Raw genomic sequence first — 26,887 nt, 5'->3', positions numbered from 1 at the left:
ATATTTAATTGATATTTTAAATAAAATATTTTTAAAAAATGAGGAAGAGTAAATAATCGCTCTATAAATAATATTTCTAAACAAGTGTATACAACTGCAAATTGAAGTATAGAATTCCTGGAACGTTCTAAATAAATTACATTGTTAAAAGTTCTTGCAGCATCACGCAATGACAACATTTACACGTACACCCAACGCACGCACACACACACACACACACACACACACACACACACACACACACACACAAAACTATAATTCTGCACTTATCATAATTGATTTTTCAAAATTGCTCGTTTATGATGTCTGTCAGATTCGCATCGTGACGTTTCTTGAGCCAAAGCGACAAATCGAAATCATTAAGCACTATAATGAGGAAGTGTCTCCTTGATATTCAAATCAACTGAATCAGTAGTATGCAGAGCTTAAACTTAGAGTTTAAGAGCAGAGCTCGATATTTTCTTCAGAATTTCTTCACATTGTTCTATCAATTCTATTTTAATTGACACATATTTAGATTAAGATTACGTAGTACCTCGGTAATTGACAATTTATATTGAAAAAAAATATATATTAATTAAAGAGAAAGAGAGGAAAATGAAAGAAAGAGAAAGGGAAGAACGCAAAAAGAAATTTGGTTTTTTCACAACAAAGTTTTTTCAAATTAATTTCTTTGAAAATACTTTTAAAATGTGTACCACAAACATTTCTCTTTAAACGTATCTTACAATATAGAGATCTCAAAAATACAAATTGAAAAAAATTTTATCACTTCGTACGTATACTTTTATATCCCTTTTCTTTTGAGCTACGAAAAACGAAAACGCGTTGAATACATTTTTTTTCGGATTTTCATTCAACCTGGTGAAATGTTCACGTAAGAGAAACGCTGAAACTTCCATACGAGAAAGAGAGACAGAGAGAGGGAAAGAGAGTTCGCAGCAGGGAGGGAGAGGACGTTTAAATACGAGCAGAAGCGCGCGCGCTACTTCAGTCCGACTCTAACAGTCCAAACAGATTGGTATCTGAATCTCGGAGGAAGGCAACAACTTCCCTTTACGGTCTCCTTCTCTCTTTAATTTCCTCCGGAAAGGATCGTCGAATAGATAACGGAAAAACGTGAGAAGAACGAGAAAAACATAGCGGCCACGAGAAGTTTCCGGTTGATATCCCGGAAACGACCGTGGGTCTCTCGGCTGAAGTAAAAGCCGGGACGAAAGAAAAGGACACAAGACGGAAGAGTGTGTGGTTATGTGCTAGTGAGACTCAGGCAAAAAGACATACCCAAGTATAGAAAACACTAATCTAGTCACGATGACCAACAGCATGAAGCAAACGGTTATCAAGTGAGTTGCCGCAATAGTTATTTACTCAAAACAGCAATTATTGCCGATAGCAATAATGATCGTTGACCAGAGTATTTCCCCGAACAATTTTTCTCGCTCTAAGTGCACCTATCTATACCCAAGCAGAACAACAAGTCACGGTAATGACAAAATGACGTTAAAGTGACGTCAAAATGATGTCAAAGTGATTCTAAAATGAAATTTTGGAGTCATTTTGATATTATAATGATTTGTTCTGCTTGGGTAGTTTATAAATTAATTTAATGTAATATTTTCATAATACAGCAATATGCAAAACTATTTTATAATGATTTTACAGTTAGAGAAATCGAATAAATACTATTTTTGAAATTAAATTATTCATAGAAAATAATGATAAAAAATATATTCTTAAAAATATATGGATTCTTATTATTTGCTTCTGGCTCGTACAATTTATATTATAATATTACATATTAAAATACAATTTATTGCAATTAATAATTAATGCAAATTATTATTTCAATTTCAGAAAGAATAATAAAAATATTGATACTATTATATGAACAACAATTAAAGTTATAAAAGCTTTCAGCCATTCTGCAAAGTATACAAAATTTTTGTAAACAATCAATTGTCGTTGCTTATGTAACAGTAATATTTTGAATCTTTTATTGAATATTGATCCGCGCATTTAGAGTTCAAGTACATCTATAAATCTTTTCAAAAACAATACACAGAACACAATGTTTGTTTCTCAAAATGACGCTAATAAATTTTTATTTTTTAAGTGATTAAAAATTTAAGGCTTTTCATAAATTACGTTTTAAGACACAAGATAACATAAAAGTTCCTTCTCGTTTCATTTCAGTTTCGTTTCACTTTATTCTTTTTCTACGTAAACAACACACACGCACACACGCGGAGATATCTTTTTAACTTTTCTATTTATAAATAGAAAACTTTTATACATGGAAAAACACGTGTTTGACAGTTATAAACTGCTAACACGCTATCGCTACCAGAACAGATATTTTTTGTTTTTTTTTTGTGTATTAGCAAAGTTTTATGGACTACATGTCCGCAACTTATGCAATGTTGTTAAAAACTAGTCGTTTGAAACTCGATAAGATAAATTGGAATGCGGGGAGAATATTTCATAAGAGATGAAAGCGTCCTTAAATCCGATAACGAATCGCGATTATTATGCGAATTATCGATTATTGATCTTTGATTCAATGCATTCTTAGAATTTTACCTTTCTGTAATATAACAATCTCAAATAAAAAATTATAAAGCAATTTCTGTACGAGAAATATACCGATATCTTAATGCAAAATAGATATCTTACGCTTGCAGACGTTGACCTGCCACAGTTTTGCATCAAATGTAATCTAGTTTTGGTCTTACATTTTATTTGTCCATTATGTAAATTTCCATTCCAGATATAAAATGAATCGTTAAATGTATACGGTGTGAATTTATAAATTTGTTTCTAAATTCTATTTAATTTAAAAGATATTATTATACAATACAAGTATTCTTTGATATATCATTTTCATATTGTTTTGATCATGATAATTATGTAAGACATTGTCTTGCAATTACGGCAAGCAAACTTTACTTTGTGCTAATAGGACTAATACGAGATCTGTTGACTTCGCAGTCTGCACATCTTGTATTCCACTTTGTTATCTTGATTTATACATCAAAGTAACCTAATGTCGTATCATCCATGTTCTATATTTTTTTTTTATAGAATAGAAAATATTACAATTTTTACTTTTACGAATAATTAGAAAATCTATAAAATTGATTAAATTTAAACACAATAGAACTTCTATTATACGAATATTGTTTATCTGAACATTAATTATTCAAACATCTGTTATCTTGAAAAAGAAAGTAAACATTTGAGTTGAAACTAGTAGCTCAAAATAATTGAAAAAATGGAACGGAATGATAAAAAAAAGGCCATTTATTACATTACATTTATACTTATCGAATAAATAAACTTAAAATTAAACCATTATTATCCATAAAATTCAATTATCTAAATATCTTTTCTTACGACTAAGGTTCAGATAATAAAAGTTCTATCATATATTAAATCACTTATTATATTTAATAAAATAAATATTGCAATTAACATGGAATAAAAAACTGTTATTGCCAAGCCAAGGCAAAGACTCAAGAATTATGAAAATATTTTGACCAATCTAATCAGTTTCATAAATAATAAATTCATAAATTATGATACAATTATAATAATCAACGTTAATAATTATTTTTATTTTGAGAGCCACATTTCTTTTTATTAAACAAATGTAAAGTAAGCTGACATCCGTATCGTATCGGAGCATTAATGTTTATCGGCAACCGTGGCAAATCGCAGTATCGACACGAGCAAGTCTTATTAAGGCTATGGTTCAGATATGCAAATGAAAGAACATGACATTTTAGCGCAACGAGAAATCTCGCGATTTCAATGCACGCAGGGACAACCAGTGATAAAACGTACCAGGCGTTGATGTTACGCCGAGAACCGGCCGGCCATTGCGCCGCATAGAGATAAAAAAAAGCAATCAAATTATTTAAAAAATCCTTTCTTGTAGAAAAAAGTATTAGTCTTAGCAAACTTCCTTTACGTTAATAAATATTCATATAATTATGTGTCATGCCATTTCTTGACAAACTTAACCTTGCGTTTGCAGACGTAAAGAATATATCATAAAAGTCAGCAAAATACGTTTCCCTCTTGATAACTTGTCTCGTATGGAAAGAAACCGCTTGACAAGGGTACGGAAATTCGTCTTGACTCATAAAATTAAAATCGCGTAACATATTGCGACTGTTATTTGAAAACAAAAAAAATTTTTATAATTCGTGCACTGTTGCAATTTAAAATTTGCAAAATATATTTCGGAAACGTATTTTGAACGTTCAAGGATATCGAATTGTCACTTAGGCTCAAACACTATGACGATACTGTCATTATTGCATATAATTGCATCTGATAACAACAGTGTCATTAAAAATGTATTTCTTTGTGGCGTTTCCACGAAGGAATTTATTTTTTTACAACACCATTGTTTTTAAATGCAATTATATAAAAATACTACAATTATATGTGATAATAATAATATTGCAATTATATGATAAGAACAGTATCGCCATGATAGTTAAGTCCAATAATTTGACATCCTTGGATGTTTGAAATATATCTGGAAAACTCCGATTTATGTATGCTGGAGATCTAAAATATATCCTAAAGTCACTATTTGGACTTTTAACTTTAAAGTTATTTACACAAACATTTTAAGAATGTTCCAGCTACATCGTCAATATTTTCAGTTTTCAAGTAATGCGTGACGGTGCCACCAGAGAAACACACCGAAGTTCAAAATTATATCTGTTTGGAGATTATCTGTGTATAAATTCAAAAGCATCTTTCAATATTAATTGTATACATCTTTTTTGAATCAATTATATATTAATTGTTGATATAATTCAAAAAAATGAATAATTGAAAAGAATTTCACGTTTGTCATATCAACATGTTATTTTTGACATAAAATAACGGAAGAATAAAAAACGCTGATTTAAAATGTGTACGTAATTTAAATTCGTGTATGCGAATATCATATGTCGATTTTAATTACTCGTATTTAAAAAATCACATCGAATAGGATAAAAAGCGCAGTATGATTTTTCACGAAAAATAAAAGATTTTGTTTATAAAATGATAAAATGATATCTTGAATCCTCATAATTGGGCCTTAAGATGAAAATTAAAGTTCTTTTTATAATTTTCATCGAATGACGACTGTTCAGTGTTTTCTTTTTCCCGAAAATTTATATATGTATAAAAAAGAAGAATTTTCAGAATTAATTCTCTGTGCCATGAGGGATTGAACGTCCATACGTTGATTGTTGCATAAGAGGTAATGTTTGTTGTGGTTTGGAGCTTAGGGCTTTCAACTTTACAGTGTGCCTTTATATATGAAGTTTATATAGCAATTTGAATTAATCGTTCAGAATTAATCAGAACTAAATGTATAGTAACAATATATTACTAAATTATATAATATGCAGTAATTATTTGAAAAATAAAAAAATTACATTACAGTTTACATGTAATTATATATAATTAAAATAATTATATATTATTATACAATTATAAACGGAACATTGCACGTATATTTAACTTTATATTTAGTCTACTTGAAAATATATAAAATTATTTTTAAAAATGAACGCAAGATCATGATACGAATGGCTTGCTCATCGAATAGAAATTTTTGTGTACGAAAATAATTTAATATTGAGAAAGAAACGACATATCGTGAATACGTAGTAGCAAAAAAAAACGAACTCATGAATTTATAAGTATGATTGATTTGCACGAGGTGAAAGTCTCTTACGAGGTACACTGAACATTGGAAGCGTTTACGACTCATGGTGCAAGTTTACAAACGCTTGTATCGAGTTATTATGTTGTTACGACAGCCACGCCGTCGCGATGCAATATGTATGTAAAATTTGAGCAATCCCATTTAACTTCCTTGTCGGATAAACCAACTTTCGGATAAATCAGTTCCACAAAAGTGTAAACATTTAACAATGTATTTTGCGGGCGACACATAATTATATGAATATTTTGTGCACAATACATCTAAATGCTTACAATTTTGTGCCTGCAATTGTAGATAATATATTTAAATTTTTGTAAATAAACGATATTTATCCGCCATTATAAACAACTTACAGCAAAATATTATGTTAAAGAGATGATAAAATTATAAAAGTATAATATTTTGTTATCTCATCTCACACATATACAAATTCTTATCTTCACGCATACGCTTATCACTTGTTATGAAATATTTATACGAGATAATAAAAAAAAGAATACGCAGATTAGAAAAAGTATCAAAGCCATGTCATAAATTCTCGGAGGCTTTTTATCTACTCTTTTGAAAATAATAATCACCGTAATGATAACTGAATATATTATGTATAATCCTATATACAATTATTAATATTATTATACACAATATATAATATTTACATTTTTTTGAACTTATATGTATATTAACCTTTGACGAAAGTTTCGATATAAAGAATTTGAAATTTTTTTTCCATCATATGGCGAACATAAAATTCCCCGAATTTACAGTTTTGATGATTGCTTTGATAAAATAGTATACTTCTACTTTTATGTAGAAACTTATTTTGTAAAAAACAAAGGAAATCTTATTCATATTGATGATTCATTCATGTTTTCTTCTTGCGAAAATCATGAAGGAATCAACTCGCGTAAAAATCGCTGACTGAACATTTTCATGCGGCCCAGAATTACTAATATAGTATTACACAATTACATACGTGATCTGTAAGATAATCAATAATCAGTAACCCATATTTTTTCATATAAATAGAAATGACAAACTTATAAGTTTTACATTCTTATTATTCTCTTTCTTTCCCATTTTTGTATAAATATTAAATCACGTATTTATTATAATTTATTCACAATATATATTTAAATTTTTTTTATTCGAAATATTATAGTAGATTGTTTCATTAAAAATTCCAAGATTTAGAAAGAATACGTTGCAGCATATATACATATTATTTATTCAGTAAATAAAACACTTAGAAAGGAAATGTTAATTTTTGGAATACACATCAATCGTCGTAACACTTGTCATGTATCAAATTTCGTAAGAGATACACCGTGTCCAAAAAAATCTTTCGTGACTTTCAATAGCATTCTTTCGGCTTTCGTAAAATATGCCAGGCGCGGCATATTGATATTCCAAACATGTCCAGAGAATCCATTACAATCGCGATGGTTCGCCGAGAACGACAATCAGAATTAATTTCGCCGTCTTAAAAGAGGTCTTCCTCTTTTACCTTGCGGTTTACGCGAGACGCGAATTACAAAGGTCGGAAAAGTCACGGTAATCTGCACGCTAACTGCCATAATTTGATAATTGAGAGTAAAACGCCTGTTTGGCTTAAACGCGACCTTCTTCAATGCGAAAATCTGCCGTTACACCATCATCATCTTCATCGTCGTTATCGTTGTTCCGCGCCCACTCAAACTGGCCCCTGATCGACCTCGTTGTCGTACAACGGGAATATCGAAAACACGTGAAAGCTTATGACACTTGTCGTCTGTCAAAAATACATCTTACCTGATATCCCGTTAAAAAAATTTACACATGATACTCGCATACACGAATTTTAAGTCATCAGCGTTTCTCATTCTTTTGATTTTATATCAAAAATAATATATTGATACGACAAACGTGAAATTCTTTCTAATTATTCATTTTCTTGAATTATATCAATAATTAACATATAACTGATTCAAAAAAGATGTATACAAATAATACTGAAATTAACTAATGCTTTTGAATTTACAAAACAAAGATTGAACGAAGATAGTCTCTAAATAGATACAATTTTATTAAGCTCATTAGCCTTTCTTTATGCAATTTTATTTTATAATTTTACTATTTTATTATAATTTTTATTACATTTATTATATTTATATTGATTGCTATTTTATTCCTATAAAAGTATTTTTACCAGATCTGAATTTTAACGAATGAATGAATATTATAATATAATTTAAATTAATGTACTTAAAAGTAATAATTTATTTTATCAGAATACAATGCATTATATGCTGCGTTTTCTCACACAGAACTTGAAAAACCATATATCTAGCAAGCGACGCATTGGTGGGGATTGATTACCTCGTGCATTATATGACTCCTCGCGGAGTCAGGCAACAATGTGCTATCGTGTAATTTACGAGAATTGGAAAATGTACTGTTATCAGAACTATCCACGAGGAGTTGTGCGATATCGCGAGTGTGAACGGAGCGAAGAAATAAGACAAACGCATAAAAAGATACTAGATCAATGAACTATAACGTATAGTACAATCAGTCTTATTTTGAATGAACCGCAAAGATAATAAGGCCACGATGCTGAAAGTATGACGCGTTTGTTAAGATAATGAAACAAATGTTCATAATAAGGGCTGAAGGATTTGGAGACTGCGAGAAAATATAGCAGCAATCTGAGCAATTGGTATTTTAAATAATAACAAACCTATCAATAATTTTCAATCTATTTATGGCAGAATTATAAATATTATAACGAAAATTTAACATGCCTTACATTATATATATATATATATATTTTTTTTTCTTGTTAATATTAATTAAAATAATTTTTACGATGATTACAAACTGAATCAAGATATTTCCCAAAGAGAAAATTACAAAACATGAAAAAATTACGCACTAAAATAAGAAAGTAGAAACTACCAAATATTAAGTGAAACAATTTCAATCAAATGTTCGATTAATACAATAAAAAATAATTTTACTTATCTATATAAATATATGTAATAATTTAATAAATTAAAAAATATAAATAATTTAGTAGTTATAATTATTATAAAATACTATAACATTATAACTAACTGTTTTGTAATAATTACTAAATATAATATTTAAAAAATATTATTTTTTATTATATTAACTAATTATTTGATTGACGTTATACCATTCATTTGGTACTACTAGACTCTTTTTTCAGTGTGACTAATTTAGTAAGAAAGTGTCAATTCTATCATTAATTAATATTGATTAATATTTAACAGCGCCGTGTTCCCATTTCTAACAAAGGAGTAATTATTTATACGATTGAAGAGGTAAACGCGGACGCATTCATTGTGGCTCACTTCAATTCCGGAATTAACGTTGCGTCAAGCGACACAATGTAGACGGTACAGTATTCTAACGTATAGAGGGAAGAGGGTCAGGAAGACGATTAAGAGGCGCCAGGTCATGGCACGTGAAGGCGATGTCACGCGCGTCTTTCTTGCTCGTGCGTCTCTTCATTACGATGCAGTTCGCGCCGTTTTGCCTTTCCGTCGGTCCTGTGGCGACACAGTTTCGCGGTCGCGGTACTCTGTCGGGGCCGTCACGTGCACCGGTGAACGTATCCGCGAGGATAGCATGCTCGATGGAGGGCAACGGGGTGTTCCGATAACACTTAATATACCACGCGAATCGATTTTCTATGCGACGAGAGGCAGGGCGCTGATTATACACAACAATGAGAATGGTGGCAGTCATTTTAGTAGAAACCACTCTGTTCTAAGATTATCTTCTCACTTTTCCAGAGAACTTAAAAATTACACTCGGTAATTATATTATTAAAATTATGTATATAGGTGATCACGACGTACAAATTTATAAACTGATTTAGACCGGATTTTTAATTATCTAGTTAATTTATGGTTTAACGACACCTCACTTAACTTAATAATGTAAAAATTGTATTTTTCTAGTTATGATTAATCACTAAACTAATAGTTTTACGATTGACTGTTGCCAACTGAAGCCTGGTAGAAAAGTGGAAGAAATACACGTTTCACCGAGGCGAGTCAGTTGTTATCAAAGATTTTCACAACTACAATATACATGTATATTCTTATCAATTTTTGGCCATTGTCTTCTTATTAAACAAGCTTAGTTTAAAGCTTATAATTATCATTAATTTTGCTGTAATAGATAAATAAACATATTTGTTATCAACATGAATTTGAATTGTGTAGTGATAATTTTAAAAATTATTCACTACAAAATCATCAGTTTAGTGATTAACTATAACTAGAAAAATATAATTTTTACATTATCATCAGGTTAAATCTAACCACGAGAAAATGAAAAGTCGGGTCTGGAAGTTCTAATATCTTAAATAGTTCTATTTAATTAAATTGAAAATATATTTTTTACTGAACGTAGTATTTTGGGCCTTTTTTATAAATACGTGAAAAGAAATACATCCTGAGGAAAAATTTGAATCCAAGGAAATGTAATTTGAAGAATCAACCATTTCTTACTTTGCACGATTACGCATACAGTGTATACAGCATCAAAGTTTATCGCAGGATTGCTAAAAGTATAGTTATTTTCAATTCGTCAATGTCGTCAGGTGGTTATTTGCAAAAATGTACATGTCGACGACATCGGCGTGTCTAGAAAAATAATTATATCTTCTACTATAATGACTTCGACTACTCGGTGAGTTTTTGTCACTTTTATCCCTGTGAGACGTCGAAACCGGAATAAATTCGCAAATTATATAAAGGAATGTACTAAGTGTAAATTTATAGAAACGTTATTAAACGGTTTAATGCGGTTTAATGTTTCACTACTTGAAAAATATATATATATTTGTAATCTCCTTAAATGTAATATTGATGCAAACTATTGAATATTGTACTCTTTTTTTTGTTAACACAGTAATTACACACGTTAAGTCATTAAACTCATAGACCAGAATATTCTATAACGCGGATATTGCTATCAACTCAATTGCGATATAGATATGATCTTATATGTACGTTAATTTCGCATATAGTCGCCTCGCCGATCAATCCATCGCGATCCGACGATGAGGCTTGATTGCTTGGTTAGTGGCGCGACAAATATGGAATACGGACCGCAATTTCTCGCCGAGCCCTGGGGGTAAATACCGCGAAATCAGAGGATAATCATACTCTATCGCTTTTCCACAATCTTCCACTTTGTTGATATTTTGATATGCAGTTATTTTGAAACATACGTATACAATAACGATCGAATAGTGAACTAATAAAAATTACCCACGACCTTATCTTTTCCTGATTCAACTGTTAGACGGAGCAATAATGTACAATTTTTCCTCATTTCCTAGAAATAACTTTTTTAACATCTCAATCTCAAAACAAATATCAAGTTTTCTCTTCTTTACTTACGGCATGTAAATATATTAATTTTTTGCAATTATTTACAGATTTTTAAGATGCTTATTAGCTTCACTTATTAAATCCTATTGAAATGGACGATCAATTTAATTTGAAATGAATTTCACCTTCAGTTTGTGATTACATTCCAGATAAATCTTATCGGCGCGCAGTTTAAAAAACTAAAATAATACACTATTAAAAATAAAATGTTAATTTTAACTGAAAGGTGTATAATCGACTTTTTGAGACATACAAAATAATATGTTAAAAGTCTCTAAACGTCAGAAAGTCTGTCCACTATACATCTTTAAGTTAAAATTAACATTTTATTTTTAACAGTGTATATTGGCAAAAATGTGTATTTAGTATTATTAAGCATTAAAATCCGCTTTAACTGAAGGTAGAATTATTTCTATTAATTGATAAATATATAAAATTGCTTAGTGACGCGACAAATATGGAACAAATACGGACCACGATCTCTTGTATTAAATTCATAAATTCGTTTATACTGTAAGGGTCAAGGTCGGGCATCAGATGCGGACGATACGCGGCATTGACTCTGATATTACACAACAGAGGATGCTTCGGCGTATGTCGTTGCTTCTTGATGAGGTCAATACACTCGTCGTTGCATTACGCGCGCTATAAGTTATGCCATTATGCCATCTCTATTATTCTATAAGTATCTACACTCGATGTATTTACGCGCGCATTGTTTGCGAGATAAAAACACACAGGGCAAAAATCAATAACTGCTACTGCATATTGATCATTTCTTGCGTAAATACAATCAATGACTGTACATTCCGATTGCCGATATAAATTTTCTTTCTGAATTGATATTATGATTTAGAAAACAATCAGTTAAAACTACGATTGGTTTTTAAATCCGGGAAACATAGTAAGTTATATAAATATAAATGTAGTAAGTTATATAAATAACCGTGTAATAAGAAAAATAAATTCAATAATAAATTATAACTTTTGATCAAGTCGATTGTTATTTTGTTCTTGCTGTTACGTCATCGGTGAAATCTGTACTTTGCGCAACTATTTAAAAAAAGATATGAGAAGAACAGAAAAATTTAAAATTAATATTACGAATTCGTAGCTTCGAAAGATTAAAAAGTACTTACATAAATAGTACTACTATTATTATAGAAATTACTGTATTATTTTATTTTTTTATCTAAATGCAAAAATTTTGCAAGAATCTTGACGCTTGAAGCGGCATCGCAACATTTTTGTGTACACTCGATTTTAGTCTGTTTGTACTTCTCATCGCGTTCTCGGACAAGGTCTCGATAGCCGATTATGCGAGGAAGTTAATGCGCCACGATCTCATGACATGATCGTAAACATAAAACGCAGAAATGGCGCGCGGCTGGGACGAAGATAAAAATCCGACTGCGGTTTGCCTTTCGTTCGCTACGCGAATTCTCCACCGAGAAAAACGGCAATTCTTTCGCCGGATAGGAAAAGCGATCCATAAATTCCGATGTGCTTTAGATCCAAATGGCATTTTACTGCGCATCGACAGCACACATGCACACGTGTATAGATACGCGATATAAAAGCGCATGAAGAATCAATTTCATTCGCGAAATTGATGAAAAATAAAAAAAAAGTACGGTATCTTTGAGCATATGCAATGATATCCTATGTTCTTGTTAGGCAAACGGCAAGAAATAACTGATCTTTTCGTAATACCCTTATTTACATTATGTAAACGATGTACGGTTCCTTATATTTCATGTTCAGATGTACATATATTTCTTCGTAATATGCATAGAGATGATAGTATAGAATATAGGATTCGATAGTACAATACATTATTTATACATAGAGAATATACGTAGATGACGAACATTGTTTCACGTGCGATTAAACTTGGAAATACGATGCATAATTATCGTGAGGATTACAGCGAGAGAATTTTGCAGTTCGTGTTACAAAGCATACTACTTAAAGTAAGTCGCAACAATATCTCTGCAACTGTCGACACGTGCAATACGTTCAAATAATTGGGAAATTCTTAATTTAAAAGTGTGATAAAATTAAGTTTATAAAATATGAGAATTAAGCAAATCCTTCCTCTTCAGTTTTAAATATTACACATTAACCAAGGTTCAATTTGTTTCTCATCTCTTTCCAATTCTAGAATTGGAAGTTGCACCTGGGTTAAGAGTTAACTGTGAGTTGTGGAACTGGACCTAAATATTTTACAAGTCAGGGTAAAAATATTATCTGGAGGAAAATGAAGAATACCCTGTTATTGATTTAATATTTTTAAAATAGCTTATCATATATATTTTTTTAATTATATGTGATATGTGATTAAACTTTTAGGGATGTAATTTAAGGATAATGTGATATTTTTTATTTTGTCGTTTCTTTCATTTTACGATTTTCATGCAGAAACCCGACATGGTGGAAGAGGCGGTCCGGTTTGGAACGCGGATTAACGGTGATAGCGGTTTCCGGGTTCCTCTTGTGCATCGCTTTGGCGGTCGCCATCGGAATTTTGGCGGCCAACACGACATGCAACATCAAGTCTGGTAAGAGTGCTTACTTTTATAGTGACCTATAGTGCAACATAAACCGTTCACCATGCATGTTGCAAGTATGCAGTATTGTCTGAGAAGCACAGAAGCGAGACCAGCATTTTTCTTTTTTTATGAAAATTATTTTGATTGAAATCAAAAAGACCTCACTCACGTGTTACTTTTTATGAATCGCTTAGATCTTCTTTATTTCAAAACTGAATCATCAAAATATTGAATGTTGCTTTTGTTATATGCTTTTATTTAGAAATGATGTACAGAAAGATATACAGAATGATTCAGCAGGAAAAATTTGAAATAGGAAACTGAAATATATTTCTTGAATTTCAAAAGTAAACAGTAAAGAAAATATTTATAAATCAATTTATGATTCTGAATATCTCTAACATTTTAACTTTTAAACTTTTAATATAAATTAAATAATGTAATTTTGTTTTGTTTTTCTCACAATTATTTTACAAAATAAAATTATAATGTTAAACGCGCAATAATAAAGAAGATCTAAGCGTATAATGTGTTTCGTATTTGTTTGTGAAAGGCTATGACTATATGATGCACATTTCTGTGCAGGATTTGATTTAGCTTAATAAAATCTTGTCAGATTTTACTTTTAAAAAGTATTCGATTTTTTCAATTGCATAAAATATGAATAATATTGATAGCACTTGTTTCTTTTACTTTAATGAAGTTCTTGTAACATTAAAGTTTTTAAAAGGAATATCTCATTTTATCTATATGTATTCCCATCTAAATTTGTAAATCTCTCTTGCACCTGCAACAACTAAGTATCATACATCGACATCTTAAGACGTACGTTAATCTCCGGTTGCGACAAAGACATTACTTAACATCATCCAATTGCATTTAATGCCTGAAGCAAAATTACTAGTAATGAGCAAATCATAATTCCTCGCAATATGGCAGCGACAGACTTTTGTAATAGCTTACGCGATATGCAACTTGCAAAAATCTAGATTTAATCCTTTAAATAACTGCTTTCAACTCCTGTATGACATAACAAATACAAAAACTTTATATCATTAAAAGATTCCCATTAGTATTGTTCGAGTTGTATCGATATAACATTTGAAAACAAAATTTCAACAATTATCAATTTTAATAAATTTTAAATGTACATACTTGGAAAAAAAACGTAAAATTTATCTAATTTCATTGGCATTTCTTGTTAGTTCTAACAAAATTCTATACTGTATAATTATTTTTAAATAGAATTTCGGCTGTTACTTTTTCAGTTTTAGTTTTTTAGTATAACTTCTTTATTTTTATGAATATTTGTAGAGCTATGAAAGTAGTCCTAGAACCATGATTATTTTTTTTATGTTAATCCTTAGCAAAATAAAAAAAAAGTCCCGCCTTTTTTATATGAAAAAGTTAAAACTAAAAATATGGCATGTTAATTTCGCGAATCTAGTACGATAAAAAAATTTTCACTTTTAGCTTCAGTTCGTAGAATGATAAATGATTTATTATAGAAATTTATAAACATATAATAATTTCTAATACATTGAAATAGTCGAATTATCCCTATTACGTGTCTTATCGTTGATAAAAAATAAATTATTCATTTACAAATTAAATGCTATTTGAAGGAAGAATGTGGAATGCGTAATAAAAGTTTTGCTAATAAAAAAACAAAATTTATTTTGATGCCAGAAAGTATCGTCATGATTATTTTATCATGGTTCTTACGAATCCACGTGTCGTTTTTCTTTGACATCTCGAAAGAAAGATCCAAAGATGTTTTTTAATGCAACAAACGATGAATATGTTTACGATCGAAGCCGTTCGGTAACGGTACGTATCCGCATCGTAAAAATTTTAACTGTGCGAAAGTAAGACGCGTAATTGCAGCGCGGTCATCGTAAATTTTATTTCTACATCGGCGCCTCATATAAAAATGCTCCACCCGCTCATTAAACGTAAAAAAGAAAATTACATTACAAAAATACTTCCGCATTGGATTACAAGTACGGAAAAAATTAATTGGATGGTACAGCAAATTTATAATTTACTACGCAAATTCAACAAATTCGATAGCTAAGAAGATTTGATGGTTTAACAAATCGCCAATGTTATTCAGCTATCAACTTTGCTATTTTAACATAGAAAATTGACTGTCCGTATATTACGATACATTACTATAAATTTACTGAATCAGTGAAGTTTTCAGCAATGTTTTTTTTCCTTCATTTCAGCAGTGAGAGGAAAAATCTCTATCATTTGATTAATAACGTATATTTCAATGTATATTACAATGACGTGTCTCAAATTAATTAAATCCAGGAAGAAGTAACATTAGCTTAAAAAGATAACATCCATGGCATACATAAAAACGTAAAACAGTAAGATGTAGGTAAACAATAAGTGAATTGGCCAATCACGATAGAAACCAAAAGTCAATAGTGAATCCAATGTTTTCGATTTCCTTATTGCTTACGTCACATTGCCTTACGTTTTTATATGAATTTAACCGCGAAATTCATGACGTGCAAATCGAAGTGACGTCAATAAAAGGGTAATTCTGATGCATTTTGATATTTCTAGTGAACAAATATTTTGAGAATTATTCACTCGCTACGCGTGTTCGTATTATAGTGACAAGCCCGTTAAACGTAATCACATCAGTTTACAACTCCCTCCCCCCTGATCTAATATTTTGATTGCGCGTCGATTTGGCATCGAGCTTACGATAGCGTCATTACTGACGCATTCAAGATATTTTTGGAATGTTTTTAAAAAATTGACGGAGAATACGAAATGAGTCACAGCTCGATTTGATATTGTCTTTGGTAGATGTTGCCTTTCACATGTGTAGTGATTACACACGCAATCCGACAAAGAATAATAATTGGTAAAACATCGTGCAATCTTTACGTAAATACGATTGGATTGAAAAGAAGAAAGAAAGAGAAAGAAAGAGAGAGAAACGCTATTATAAAACTTATTTCAATCTAATCAATTAATTTAATCAGTTAAAAGATAATCTTTTAAGAATTCATGCATTCGTCTTTCGTAATAAAAATATTTTAAAGACAAAAGAACGGAATAAATCGTTTCTGAATGTGCAATGTAGTTTTTGCATCCGATTTAGAAAATTCAAATGTTGTTTTTTATTTTCTGTAGAATTGATTTCCGTTGTCGTATCATTATATATAATAGTGACTATATAGATATAAATAATTTATCAAATTTTGTCATTACAAGAGAATTAGATCTTCTTTTAAAAATACGCTGCGGAATTTTCTGGAAAAAAAGAGGAAGAGATTCATTTTTCATTTTTCATTTTTTGATAAAGTGAATTGATAATAGATCTAATTATATAACACATACAACACAATATACATATGCTAGCAACTTGCGAAAGAAACGATATCAAACTTCATTGTGTATGCAGTTTAAATTTTATCACGGCTTGCTCCGATGCTTCACATTCATTAATTTGTTGCTGTTATGCATTTTTTTTTCGCACCTGCAATCACACCTGCAATCACACCTGCATCCGCACGAGAACAGATACTGTTAACGTAGAGATGCTACCATCCACAGCCCAGGCGTTAAACGGTTTGGATATACCGAAGAACATAACACTGGCGAAATGCAATGATGTCTGTTTAACATCTGAATGCATTCACACAGGTCAGTAAATATAATACGGCTTAAATTTTTTGTCTATTTAAATATATTTTTTTTAGTAAGATTTGTATCATCATAAGACTAATAGATGGATATCGATACATTTTTAAAACATTAAAAAAGAATTCTATTTTATGTGGCTTTAAAACATTAAAGACAGAGAATTTAAAATAAAATTTGAATAAATAATTTCAATCATATATTCTGTATCTACCTGAATAAAAAAATAAATAGTTATATATTTGTAAAAGAAAATAAATTATATATTTAATATTGAGATATCATACTGATTTTCATTTGAGTCGGTATTTTTCTTTTCGGTAATATTTATTCATGTATGTATGTTTAACAATCGGAAATTTTGTCAATAAATAAAACGAATATTTTTATCTCTATATAAAAGTTGCTTTTATCAATAACACAAAATTCAATCATTGATTTGTTAGAAAATATTTGCTTACCAAAGATATTTCATCAAAGTGTAAACTTCAAAATATATTTTATACGAGAGAAATTAATTTTATAAATTATTTTATTAAAAAACTAAGAAATTCCTAATCTGAAGATATTAAATTAAACTAATCTGTTCAACATATGTATCGCAGCCTCTAATGTAATAAAAAATATGGATCCTAATGTGGAGCCCTGTGATGACTTTTACAAATTCGCCTGCGGTGGATTCCTAGAATCCACAATTATCCCCGACGATAAAACTAGCGTGACTGCGTTCTCTACTATCGTTGATGATCTCGAGGAACAATTGCGACTCAGTATCGAAGAAGAAAGTCCTCCAAACGAACTGAGATCGTTTAGGCTTGCCAAAGACTTCTACAAGGCCTGCATGAACAAAAGTAAGCAGCCGGGACATGAAATTCCATATAAGTCGTTAAATTTAAAGAATGCATTCTTTTAATGAATCCATAGCAAAATAATTAATGAAATCATAGCAAAATTATAAATCTTATTGATTTATTTTACGAATCGTTTGAAGTGTTCGATCTTACTATACATATATCTTCCGGAAAAAATTATCTATAATTGAAATACTTTAATACGTAATGTGTTAGAAGAATAATTGCATTGCAAATTCTTATTTTTAAAATCAATATATAACGCCAAAGAAAAAATAATAAAAATATAATACAAATTGAAATAAAAATTTTATCTCTTTTTCATTCTTTTTCATTCAATTATACTTTTTTTTCAGCCGCTATCGAGGCGAGAGGTTTGACACCATTACTGAACAATCTAAAAAATCTCGGTGGCTGGCCCGTTCTGGAAGGTGAGAGATGGAAAGTCGGCGACTTCACTTGGAAAGATTCTGTCTACAAATTCCGGAGACTGGGCTATTCAGTTGATTACTTCATCGATTTCGGCGTCAGTGTCGACTTGAAGAACAACTCTAGGCGTTTGATCGACGTAAGCACGTAACTATTTATCCCGGGAATACGAGATCCACGACAAATGCAGAACGAAGATTACAATTTATAAATACATAATCATATGTAAAATGAAATAATATTGAGTAAAATAATATAGGTGCTTTTCTAAACGAACACGATATTTGTTTTCAACTAGTACACGCAAATAAAAATTGATAATTTTTAATAGCTCGATCAAGCAGCGCTCGGACTTTCGCGCGAATATCTGTCGAAAGGTTTCAATGAGAAAATCGTCCAGGCATATTACAAATACATGGTAGACATTGCTATAATTCTTGGAGCCAATCCTGACCAAGCCCGCACAGAATTAAAAGAATCACTTGAATTTGAAATCAAGCTCGCAAATGTAAGTCAGCCTTTGTATTGATATAAAATAATTTTAAATAGTGTTTGATAAAATTATTTTTTTAAATCATCGGTCGATTGATTAAATAGATTAATTGATTAAATGGATAAATATGCACACAGATCTCTCTGCCCAATGAAAAACGACGCAACGTGACCCTCCTCTACAATCCTATGACTGTGAATGAGCTGTCCCTAGCCTACCCTAGTATACCGTGGTGGGAATACTTTAATACCATCCTGTCACCGCAAGCACAACTAACTCAGGACGAGATAGTTATTGTGAATGTGCCTAGCTATCTAAAGGCTTTCGAAAAACTAATCAGCATCACGCCGAAGAGAGTGCAGGCAAACTATGCACTTTGGAGAGCAACTGCTGCGTCGATCAGCTATCTAACGGATGACATCCGTAAGAGACAACTGAAATATACAGTGGAGTTAAATGGCAAAACAGAGAGAGAACCCAGATGGAAAGAATGCGTTGATATTGTTTCTGGCAGCATGGCAATTAGCGTCGGCTCGATGTACGTAAGAAAGTATTTTAAGGAAGATGCGAAAAAAACTGCGCTCGAAATGGTCGATGATATCAGGCAGGAATTCACAAAGATCCTGAAGAAGGTAAGAGAATATAAAATTTAAATTTAAGATTGTAAAAGAAATAAAAACCTTGCGATCGATACTTCTTATATCTAGGATTGAAATTTTATAAATAAAATAAAAATCTTTCCTCTCTTTAAATATTTTTCTTTTTATCTAAAAATTACAATAAATTAAAATTATAGAAACAAGATGAAAAAATATAAGTCACATGTCCTTATTAATAAATTAGAATCTAGGAAATGAGAATTTAGTTACCTATATTTATTCTTAAGAAATATATGTTAAAGATATTAATTCTAAAAATCTCTGTCATGTATTTAGAAATGTTAGTAGATTTTTGACGAAATTACACGTTTTTAGGTGGAGTGGATGGATGAAAAGACCAGAAAAAATGCTTTAGAAAAAGCAGCCGATATGACTTCACATATTGCCTATCCAAATGAATTGTTGGACGATAGGAAACTTGAAGAATTTTATCAGGGACTTGAATTAAGTGCTGATGATTATGTGGGAAGCATTTTTAACTTATCTATCTTTGGGACGAATTTTTCATTTGGCAGGCTGAGAAAGCCAGTGAATAAGACAGAATGGATAAGTCATGGAAGGCCAGCTGTCGTCAATGCGTTTTACTCGTCGATTGAGAACAGTATTCGTAAGTATAAATAATCTCGTAAATATCAGTAAAGGAATTATTAGGTTATTATGTTTACAATTTCAGTGATTGGAGTATACTTAAATAATAAAATCTATACAATTATATTAATTTAATTCCTCATTCTTTAGCTGTATACTGAATTTTTGAATTTTTCATAGAATTCCCTGCGGGTATTTTGCAAGGCATATTTTTCAACAATGATCGGCCACATTACATGAACTATGGTGGCATCGGCTTTGTTATTGGCCATGAGATTACCCACGGCTTTGACGATCAAGGTAGACAATTTAATAAGGAAGGTAATCTCGTTGACTGGTGGGAGCCAGAGACGAAGAAGCGTTATCTCAAGAGAGCTGAATGTATAATTTATCAGTATGGAAATTATTCCGTGAAAGAAGTTGGATTGAACGTAAGATTATATCTTATATATATTTATTAAGTTTATTTTCATGCTACATGAATTTTTTATATATTTCTGACGGAAAAGACAAAAACTTATTTCTATAAATAAAGTCTACGGTCTAAAAATACAATTCAAGAGCTTTGAAATGAATTAAAATTCATGATCAGTCAATTTATTTAGAGAAATAAAGTTTTGTTTTGTAAATCCAGGAAAAATGTTTCATATACAATTGTAATTATATAAAATTATATAAAATTATATATAATTCTATAAAAAATGACATTCTATAAAATTGACATATTTTATATACAATTATATATAATTATATATAAAATAAAATGTTCATATATATATATAAATTTTTTCCCGTAAAAAAATATTCAAAATAGCCAAAAATATCATTTTTAGTCCATTTCATCTCAATTTAAAATCAATTTAAAATCCTGATGTGCTACGCAAATTCTAACAATCGTGTTCAGCGCCAAAAAATTCGAGATCTATACTGCAGCATTTCAAAAAGAAAAAAAAGTGATTTTTTATCAAGCTGTTATCGTTCAAGTCAATGTTTATTCATTATGTAGCAGTATTATAAGAATGTTAGAATATTCATGAGCGATAAGAATAATAATAATGATAACAGAAGTTTCATAATGTTCAAAATTAAGCAGAAGAATGACTTCAGAAAACATTCAGAAAAATATGTAATATCTTTAAAAGACCATGAATTTTTATTGTAGTTACGCGAAAAATAATGGTTTATTGGAGAAATTAAAATGTGCAAAGCAATTGAATGATCAACATAATTGTTAAGTTATTCATTTTGCGATTTAATCAGTATAATACATTAATTAATAACGAATCGCAAACATTTGTACAATTTTTAAGGTGTATATAAAAGTAAATTAACATTTTAAGATCCCCCATAAAAATAATATCGAATTCTCTTTATATAAAAAATTATCTAGTTGAAACTTTGTCATAATATGTGTTACGTTTTTACAGCTAAATGGGATAAACACACAAGGTGAGAATATCGCGGATAATGGTGGCATAAAGGAGGCCTATTATGCATACAAAGAATGGGTCAAACGAAACAAGCCGGAGAAGAGATTACCGGGTCTGCCGTACAGCCCAGAACAATTGTTCTGGATAAGTGCAGCTAATTCTTGGTGCAGCAAGTATCGACCGGAAGCACTGAAGCTGCGAATTACGACGGGCTTCCACAGCCCAGGCGAATTCCGCGTTCGAGGACCGTTGTCGAACATGGAGGAGTTCTCGCACGATTTTAATTGCCCGATTGGCTCCAGAATGAACCCCGAGAAGAAATGTACCGTGTGGTAGATCTCAGGTGTCGGAAAAATATGTGTGAACGACACCGGCTGACTTCGTTTTTAACCTTAGAAGTTACAATTCTGCATGCTTGATGCTTCGTTGAACCAATTGTATTGAACCAATTATATTCTTAGCGGCTCAGTATTAGAGACGTGTTCAAATGCATGACATTTTTGCATTTTAAAAAAGAGGATAGCATTTAATTTCAGATACTAAGCTGCTTTATCATATTTATAAAATTAATTATTTATTTGAAATAATAATTTATTTTTTTTATATATTTCTGCAATTTCCAAGCATTTATATTGTCGCTTCTGAGGTTAATAAATCCAATGGAGTCGTCGATCTCATGCCAACAGTATATGGAGGTAGCCCTTGTTCCCCTCTTACAGTATCCTGCCATAGCGACATTGCCGCAGCAGAGAATATTTTATCAGTGAACGCTACTCGAAAGCAAGAACTGAAATTTCGCATAATACAGAGTATGCAAAAAGAAAGCATTCTCCACGAGGAAATCTATGGAGATCGAATCGACCTGCCTGACCTTAGACATGTGGGATATATATATTATGTATTGTCTTTGGTAAATTTTTATAAGAAGTATGTCGCGGGACGCATATACATGTAAATAGAAAGAAATTGAAATAACGTCGGATTTGAAAATTAATTAGTTATACAAAGTTATACAAGTTTGATTGCTTAACTATTTTTAATACTAAAGCATTAGTGATTCCTATGCCAATGGCAATATTTGTCAAAGGTTTTAGATTATTACGGAAAAAATTAAGTTAAACTCTGTCTAGAGTGCTCTAATGTAGTTTCAAGTTTAAAGATTTTTATGGATAAATGTTGGCAGTTTTATTAAGAATTCGTTTTTTATCCTTTTTTTTTAATTGTTGACAGCTTTGTTAAATTTGCTTCTTAGAATAAATTTTAAAGTATTTTATTGACACTGAGATGAATACCAATGTAGTACACTATATAGAATGATCCGCAAAATCAATAACGAGAAAGAAATATGAATAGAATCGGCATGAATATTTTTCAATGAAAGAGGATACAACTTTTTCACTTTTTCACGATGTTCGAAGATCGTTTTATTTCTACATTTCCTTGTATTTCTTTATGAAAATCGAAAATTATAATAATGACATTATGATAATGCCGCTCAAGGAAAAATTAGTACATTTAAGATAAAGTTAACAAAATTCTTAGTCACATATAGTTACGAAATTGCCGTCAGTTCTGTTTCAATCATTTAAAAACTAATTCAAAATTGTTGATTCAACTCTCTTTGAATTAGTTTTTAGATGACTGAATAAGCAAAAAAATTGTATCCTCTTTTAATAAGTTTTTTCTAATAAATATTGAAAGTTATCATTTGTCACAACTATTTTATGTTGAGTATTATTTTATAGTATTATCAAATAGCAGTTAAATAGCAGTGAAATTAAATTTTTAATCAAACAAATCTATGTAATAATTAAATTAAGCTAAAAAAAATCAATTTTTTGTTGTGCGTTTTCTTCCTTAAAATCGGATTCATTGGAAAGACTGTGACGTTATGCAACATTAAAAGAATTCGTAATTATTATCTAAATTATCAAACTCAAAGGAATAATCGATCCCCAATATTCTATAATACATATGAATTTTCGTATATAGTCGTATAGTAGCGAATTCAGCGCGATAATTTTTTGGTTGTATGTTCTCATGTAAGATCATTAGTCGTTAGAAAATTACGAAGTTACTTAGAATCAAGTATTAAGCGTAGCTATTTAACTGCGAGCGATTGAAACACAATGTTTGTAATTTTCATTGCGCTTTCCATTATATTATCTCTTGCATCCGTATATACATTACATTTTTTTTTGCGCCACATCCTTTCTTGCACACATTTTTTGTATTTATATTACAATGGCCGTAAGTAATCAGAATTAATTTACTATAAATTTAAGTAAAGATATAGTACCTTATAAGGTATTTTTGTTGAATGTAAGAATTTAATACAGAAAAAACTTCATGTAAATATGAAATTGTATTTTCACACGTTTCCCATTTAGAAGATATCGCACTTCTTCCAGAATGTAAAGCAAATAATTTTCAACCTGACTGGCAAACTGGCGCCCATAAAAATTAAAAAATATCGTGGAGGAGCACTTAACGCTATCCCATATAGTATAGACTTCCTAAAGATGTCCATAGGGTAAGGTTACCATATCTGAATCACAAGAAAAAAAAATATATATATATACTTTAAAAAAAAAAGTATAAATAATGATCTAGAAGTAGGACGAGATATAATTTCTTTGCATCAAATATAGATTTTTAATAAAATAAAATTTCTTGAACACAATTTTTATTGGTAATTCTTATTAATATAACTTTATAAATACAAAATTTTAATTAATAGCCGCAGAAGTTTTATGACTTCAAAAAAGTACACGTTCTGTCCCATACAGTATGAAATATTTATGTAAACAGTTTTTTAAAATATTTTAATAAAATATTTCAAAAATATTTTTTTGTAAACATTTGTAAAACGTTTTAAAATATCACATTAAAGTGTTTTACAAAAATATTTCAGAAATATTGTACAAATATTGAAAAAAAAATTTTTTTTAACTTCTGATTACCTCATATTCATATTTTAGAAATATTTCAAATCCTGTAATGAAATATTTTGGAAATATATTTGAAATATTTTATGCTATGTAGACTTTTGAAAAAGTACGACTGGTAACCCTGTTTATAAGACATGTCCAGGATATCTCTATGATAAAGTGTGTGTTTTATAGGATCACTTACCTTTTAGCATTGCAGTAATCACCGTACCTTGCAATTCCGATACCTTGCAGCTTCACCACACCGCCATGATGTTCTTTAAGAGGACGACGAGATAATGAGATGATTGCCCGATTCTCTCACAGGTAGTGGTTCTCCAACGAAGGTGATTTGCTGCTGATATCCGGCCGACGACGATGCGAAATCACGCTGCAATCACAAAGTTCCTTACACCCTCGTAATCCGAACTGAACTTTGGCACTCCCAACGCGACGAAATACTTGCAAACAAACGTGAATAGCGGCAACTTCGCGTCGATACTCAAACCATCGTCCCGCGAAAGATTACATACGTCGAAATGAATTATCTTAAAAAACAGCTTATCATCGCGCATTTATGCATTACCTTATTGTTTGTCCATCACATTTCTAATTGTGTCATCATCATGCGCATTTTAAAAATTAAATAATGAAAGACTCGAGATGATGTGACGACAATTGTCGAAATTTCGCGCCAAAATATTGATCATCACAATATCGATTATCAAATTACACGAAATCAATTAGCTCCAAAAAACAGTTTATTATCGCATATTGTCACTTAAGTGTTGTCTCGTTCGTCCAATGTATTTCCAATTGTATCGACATTATGTGCATTTTTTTAAACAAAGACTCGGAACGACGCGACTTTCCGCCAAAATATCCGAGCAGTTATGATATCGAATACGTTGTCAAATCGATTATCTTTGAAAATTAGCTTATCGAACACTTAAACATTATCTCTTGCTGTGTTTCACGCGCTAAAAACCTATAATTTACGTTATGTGTATTATACATTTTCAGCACTGGCAGTGAATTTTGGAACATAGCCTACGTATATTGTCTCAATATTCATCATTGTTAACATTTGCATCGACTGTTGCGAAACTTTCAAATGAAAGTCGCGGTACGATACAGCGACAACTTCGCGTCGATGCTCAAACTAGTTGCGTCACGAAGGTCTATTACGCGCACAGCGAAATTTCAAAATTGTTTTCAAAAAAAACATACTCACTTATATGTTGTCCTATTGTTCGTCCAACATCACACTGCACGCTTTCAGCATTCCTTTCCTGCGCATTCAAATTTTTTATATTTTGATATATATAATTATAGTCAAAGAACGCATATTAATCGCAATATATAATCTGCTGATCGCGACTATTGGTCAAATATTTTTACCGAAATCCTCAATTCGATTCCTCTTTGGTGATCAAATATTTCCTTGAAAGTAGAGACTTTTGTAGACCAAAGCGGAAATGAATTGAATGCAGTCAAGCATATTTTCAGTAGAAATTAGACCATTTTCGCAAATATTATACTTCGTTAAACCATATCGAGAATCAGGGAGTCGATTGTATAAATTCACTAGTTATTGACTAATTAAAATTTAAATTATAAATGTTCTAATGAATTTGCTCACTTTTGTAATTTTCACCTCATTTCAAGACACACAATCCCAACATCGATCCCAATACAAAGAACAATTCGCCTCATATAACATCTTAGAATCTAAATTATGCTCAGTATTATCGATACCTTGCGAGGATACCTTCTTTGATTCTCGTGATGTACAAGCTTCTCTTCTTACAAGCGCGACGTGATTTTTCGATGTGCGAAAGCACAGCGAAACGTAGAGAAGTGCGCAGAAGTGCGGAACTAACTTCGAACGACGCGATCCTAAGATGGCGACTGCGCATGCGCCTCACAACGGATTTTCCGCGATGCGCAACTTTCCTTCCACTTCCACGCGCCGATGAAAAATCCACGAGCGAACATAACACAACAGAGACGATATAGAAAACATTTAATTCTTAAAGGAATATGTTGTTTTGGGATTCAAAAATAAAAGCGCGGTCGCGAAATTAAACACCGCAATTTGTACGATGTGCGCATGCGCAACTCGGAGTTGGATTGCG

General features: G+C 30.8%; 2 protein-coding genes across 4 annotated transcripts in view; one reads left to right on the top strand and one right to left on the bottom strand.

The window, feature by feature from the left end:
- The window catches only part of Pde9 (phosphodiesterase 9), a 194,881-nt gene extending 168,240 nt beyond the window's left edge, over positions 1–26,641 (bottom strand). Inside the window, exons 1-3 of one of the 2 annotated variants that reach the window (XM_087412539.1) lie at positions 26,508–26,641; positions 25,984–26,041; positions 24,955–25,140 (exon numbers count right to left, since the gene is read on the bottom strand). The gene's annotated coding sequence lies outside the window, so the exon portion shown is untranslated. The remainder of the gene's footprint in view (positions 1–24,954; positions 25,141–25,983; positions 26,042–26,507) is intronic. The other variant, XM_087412540.1, reaches the window with a different exon arrangement.
- Nep2 (M13 family metallopeptidase neprilysin 2) lies at positions 992–24,182 on the top strand. 2 transcript variants are annotated; one of them, XM_087412541.1, is made up of 10 exons: positions 992–1,346; positions 13,570–13,709; positions 17,283–17,372; positions 17,975–18,220; positions 18,577–18,788; positions 18,981–19,157; positions 19,280–19,774; positions 20,117–20,408; positions 20,570–20,820; positions 21,817–24,182. In XM_087412541.1, exons 1-10 carry the CDS (start codon positions 1,315–1,317, stop codon positions 22,153–22,155), a joined length of 2,274 nt encoding a protein of 757 aa, XP_087268667.1. In that variant the 5' UTR covers positions 992–1,314; the 3' UTR covers positions 22,156–24,182. The 2 variants fall into 2 exon arrangements, with proteins under 2 accessions (XP_087268667.1, XP_011058207.1); XM_011059905.2 differs by having other exon boundaries at positions 17,250–17,372.
- Positions 26,642–26,887: the final 246 nt, after the last annotated feature.

This window comes from Acromyrmex echinatior, chromosome 13, assembly GCF_024713525.1.
Source record: "Acromyrmex echinatior isolate Ae372 chromosome 13, ASM2471352v2, whole genome shotgun sequence".
NCBI lineage: Eukaryota > Metazoa > Arthropoda > Insecta > Hymenoptera > Formicidae > Acromyrmex > Acromyrmex echinatior.
The sequence above is the reverse complement of the archived record's forward strand: the minus strand, read 5'-3'. Positions and strand labels throughout refer to the sequence as shown.

Coding starts and splice junctions, on each gene's coding strand:
- Nep2 (XM_011059905.2), top strand. CDS start 1,315: ATGACCAACAGCATGAAGCAAACGGTTATCAA. Junction 1,347..13,569: donor ATGAAGCAAACGGTTATCAA/GTGAGTTGCCGC, acceptor ATTTTCATGCAG/AAACCCGACATGGTGGAAGA. Junction 18,221..18,576: donor CAAGGCCTGCATGAACAAAA/GTAAGCAGCCGG, acceptor CTTTTTTTTCAG/CCGCTATCGAGGCGAGAGGT.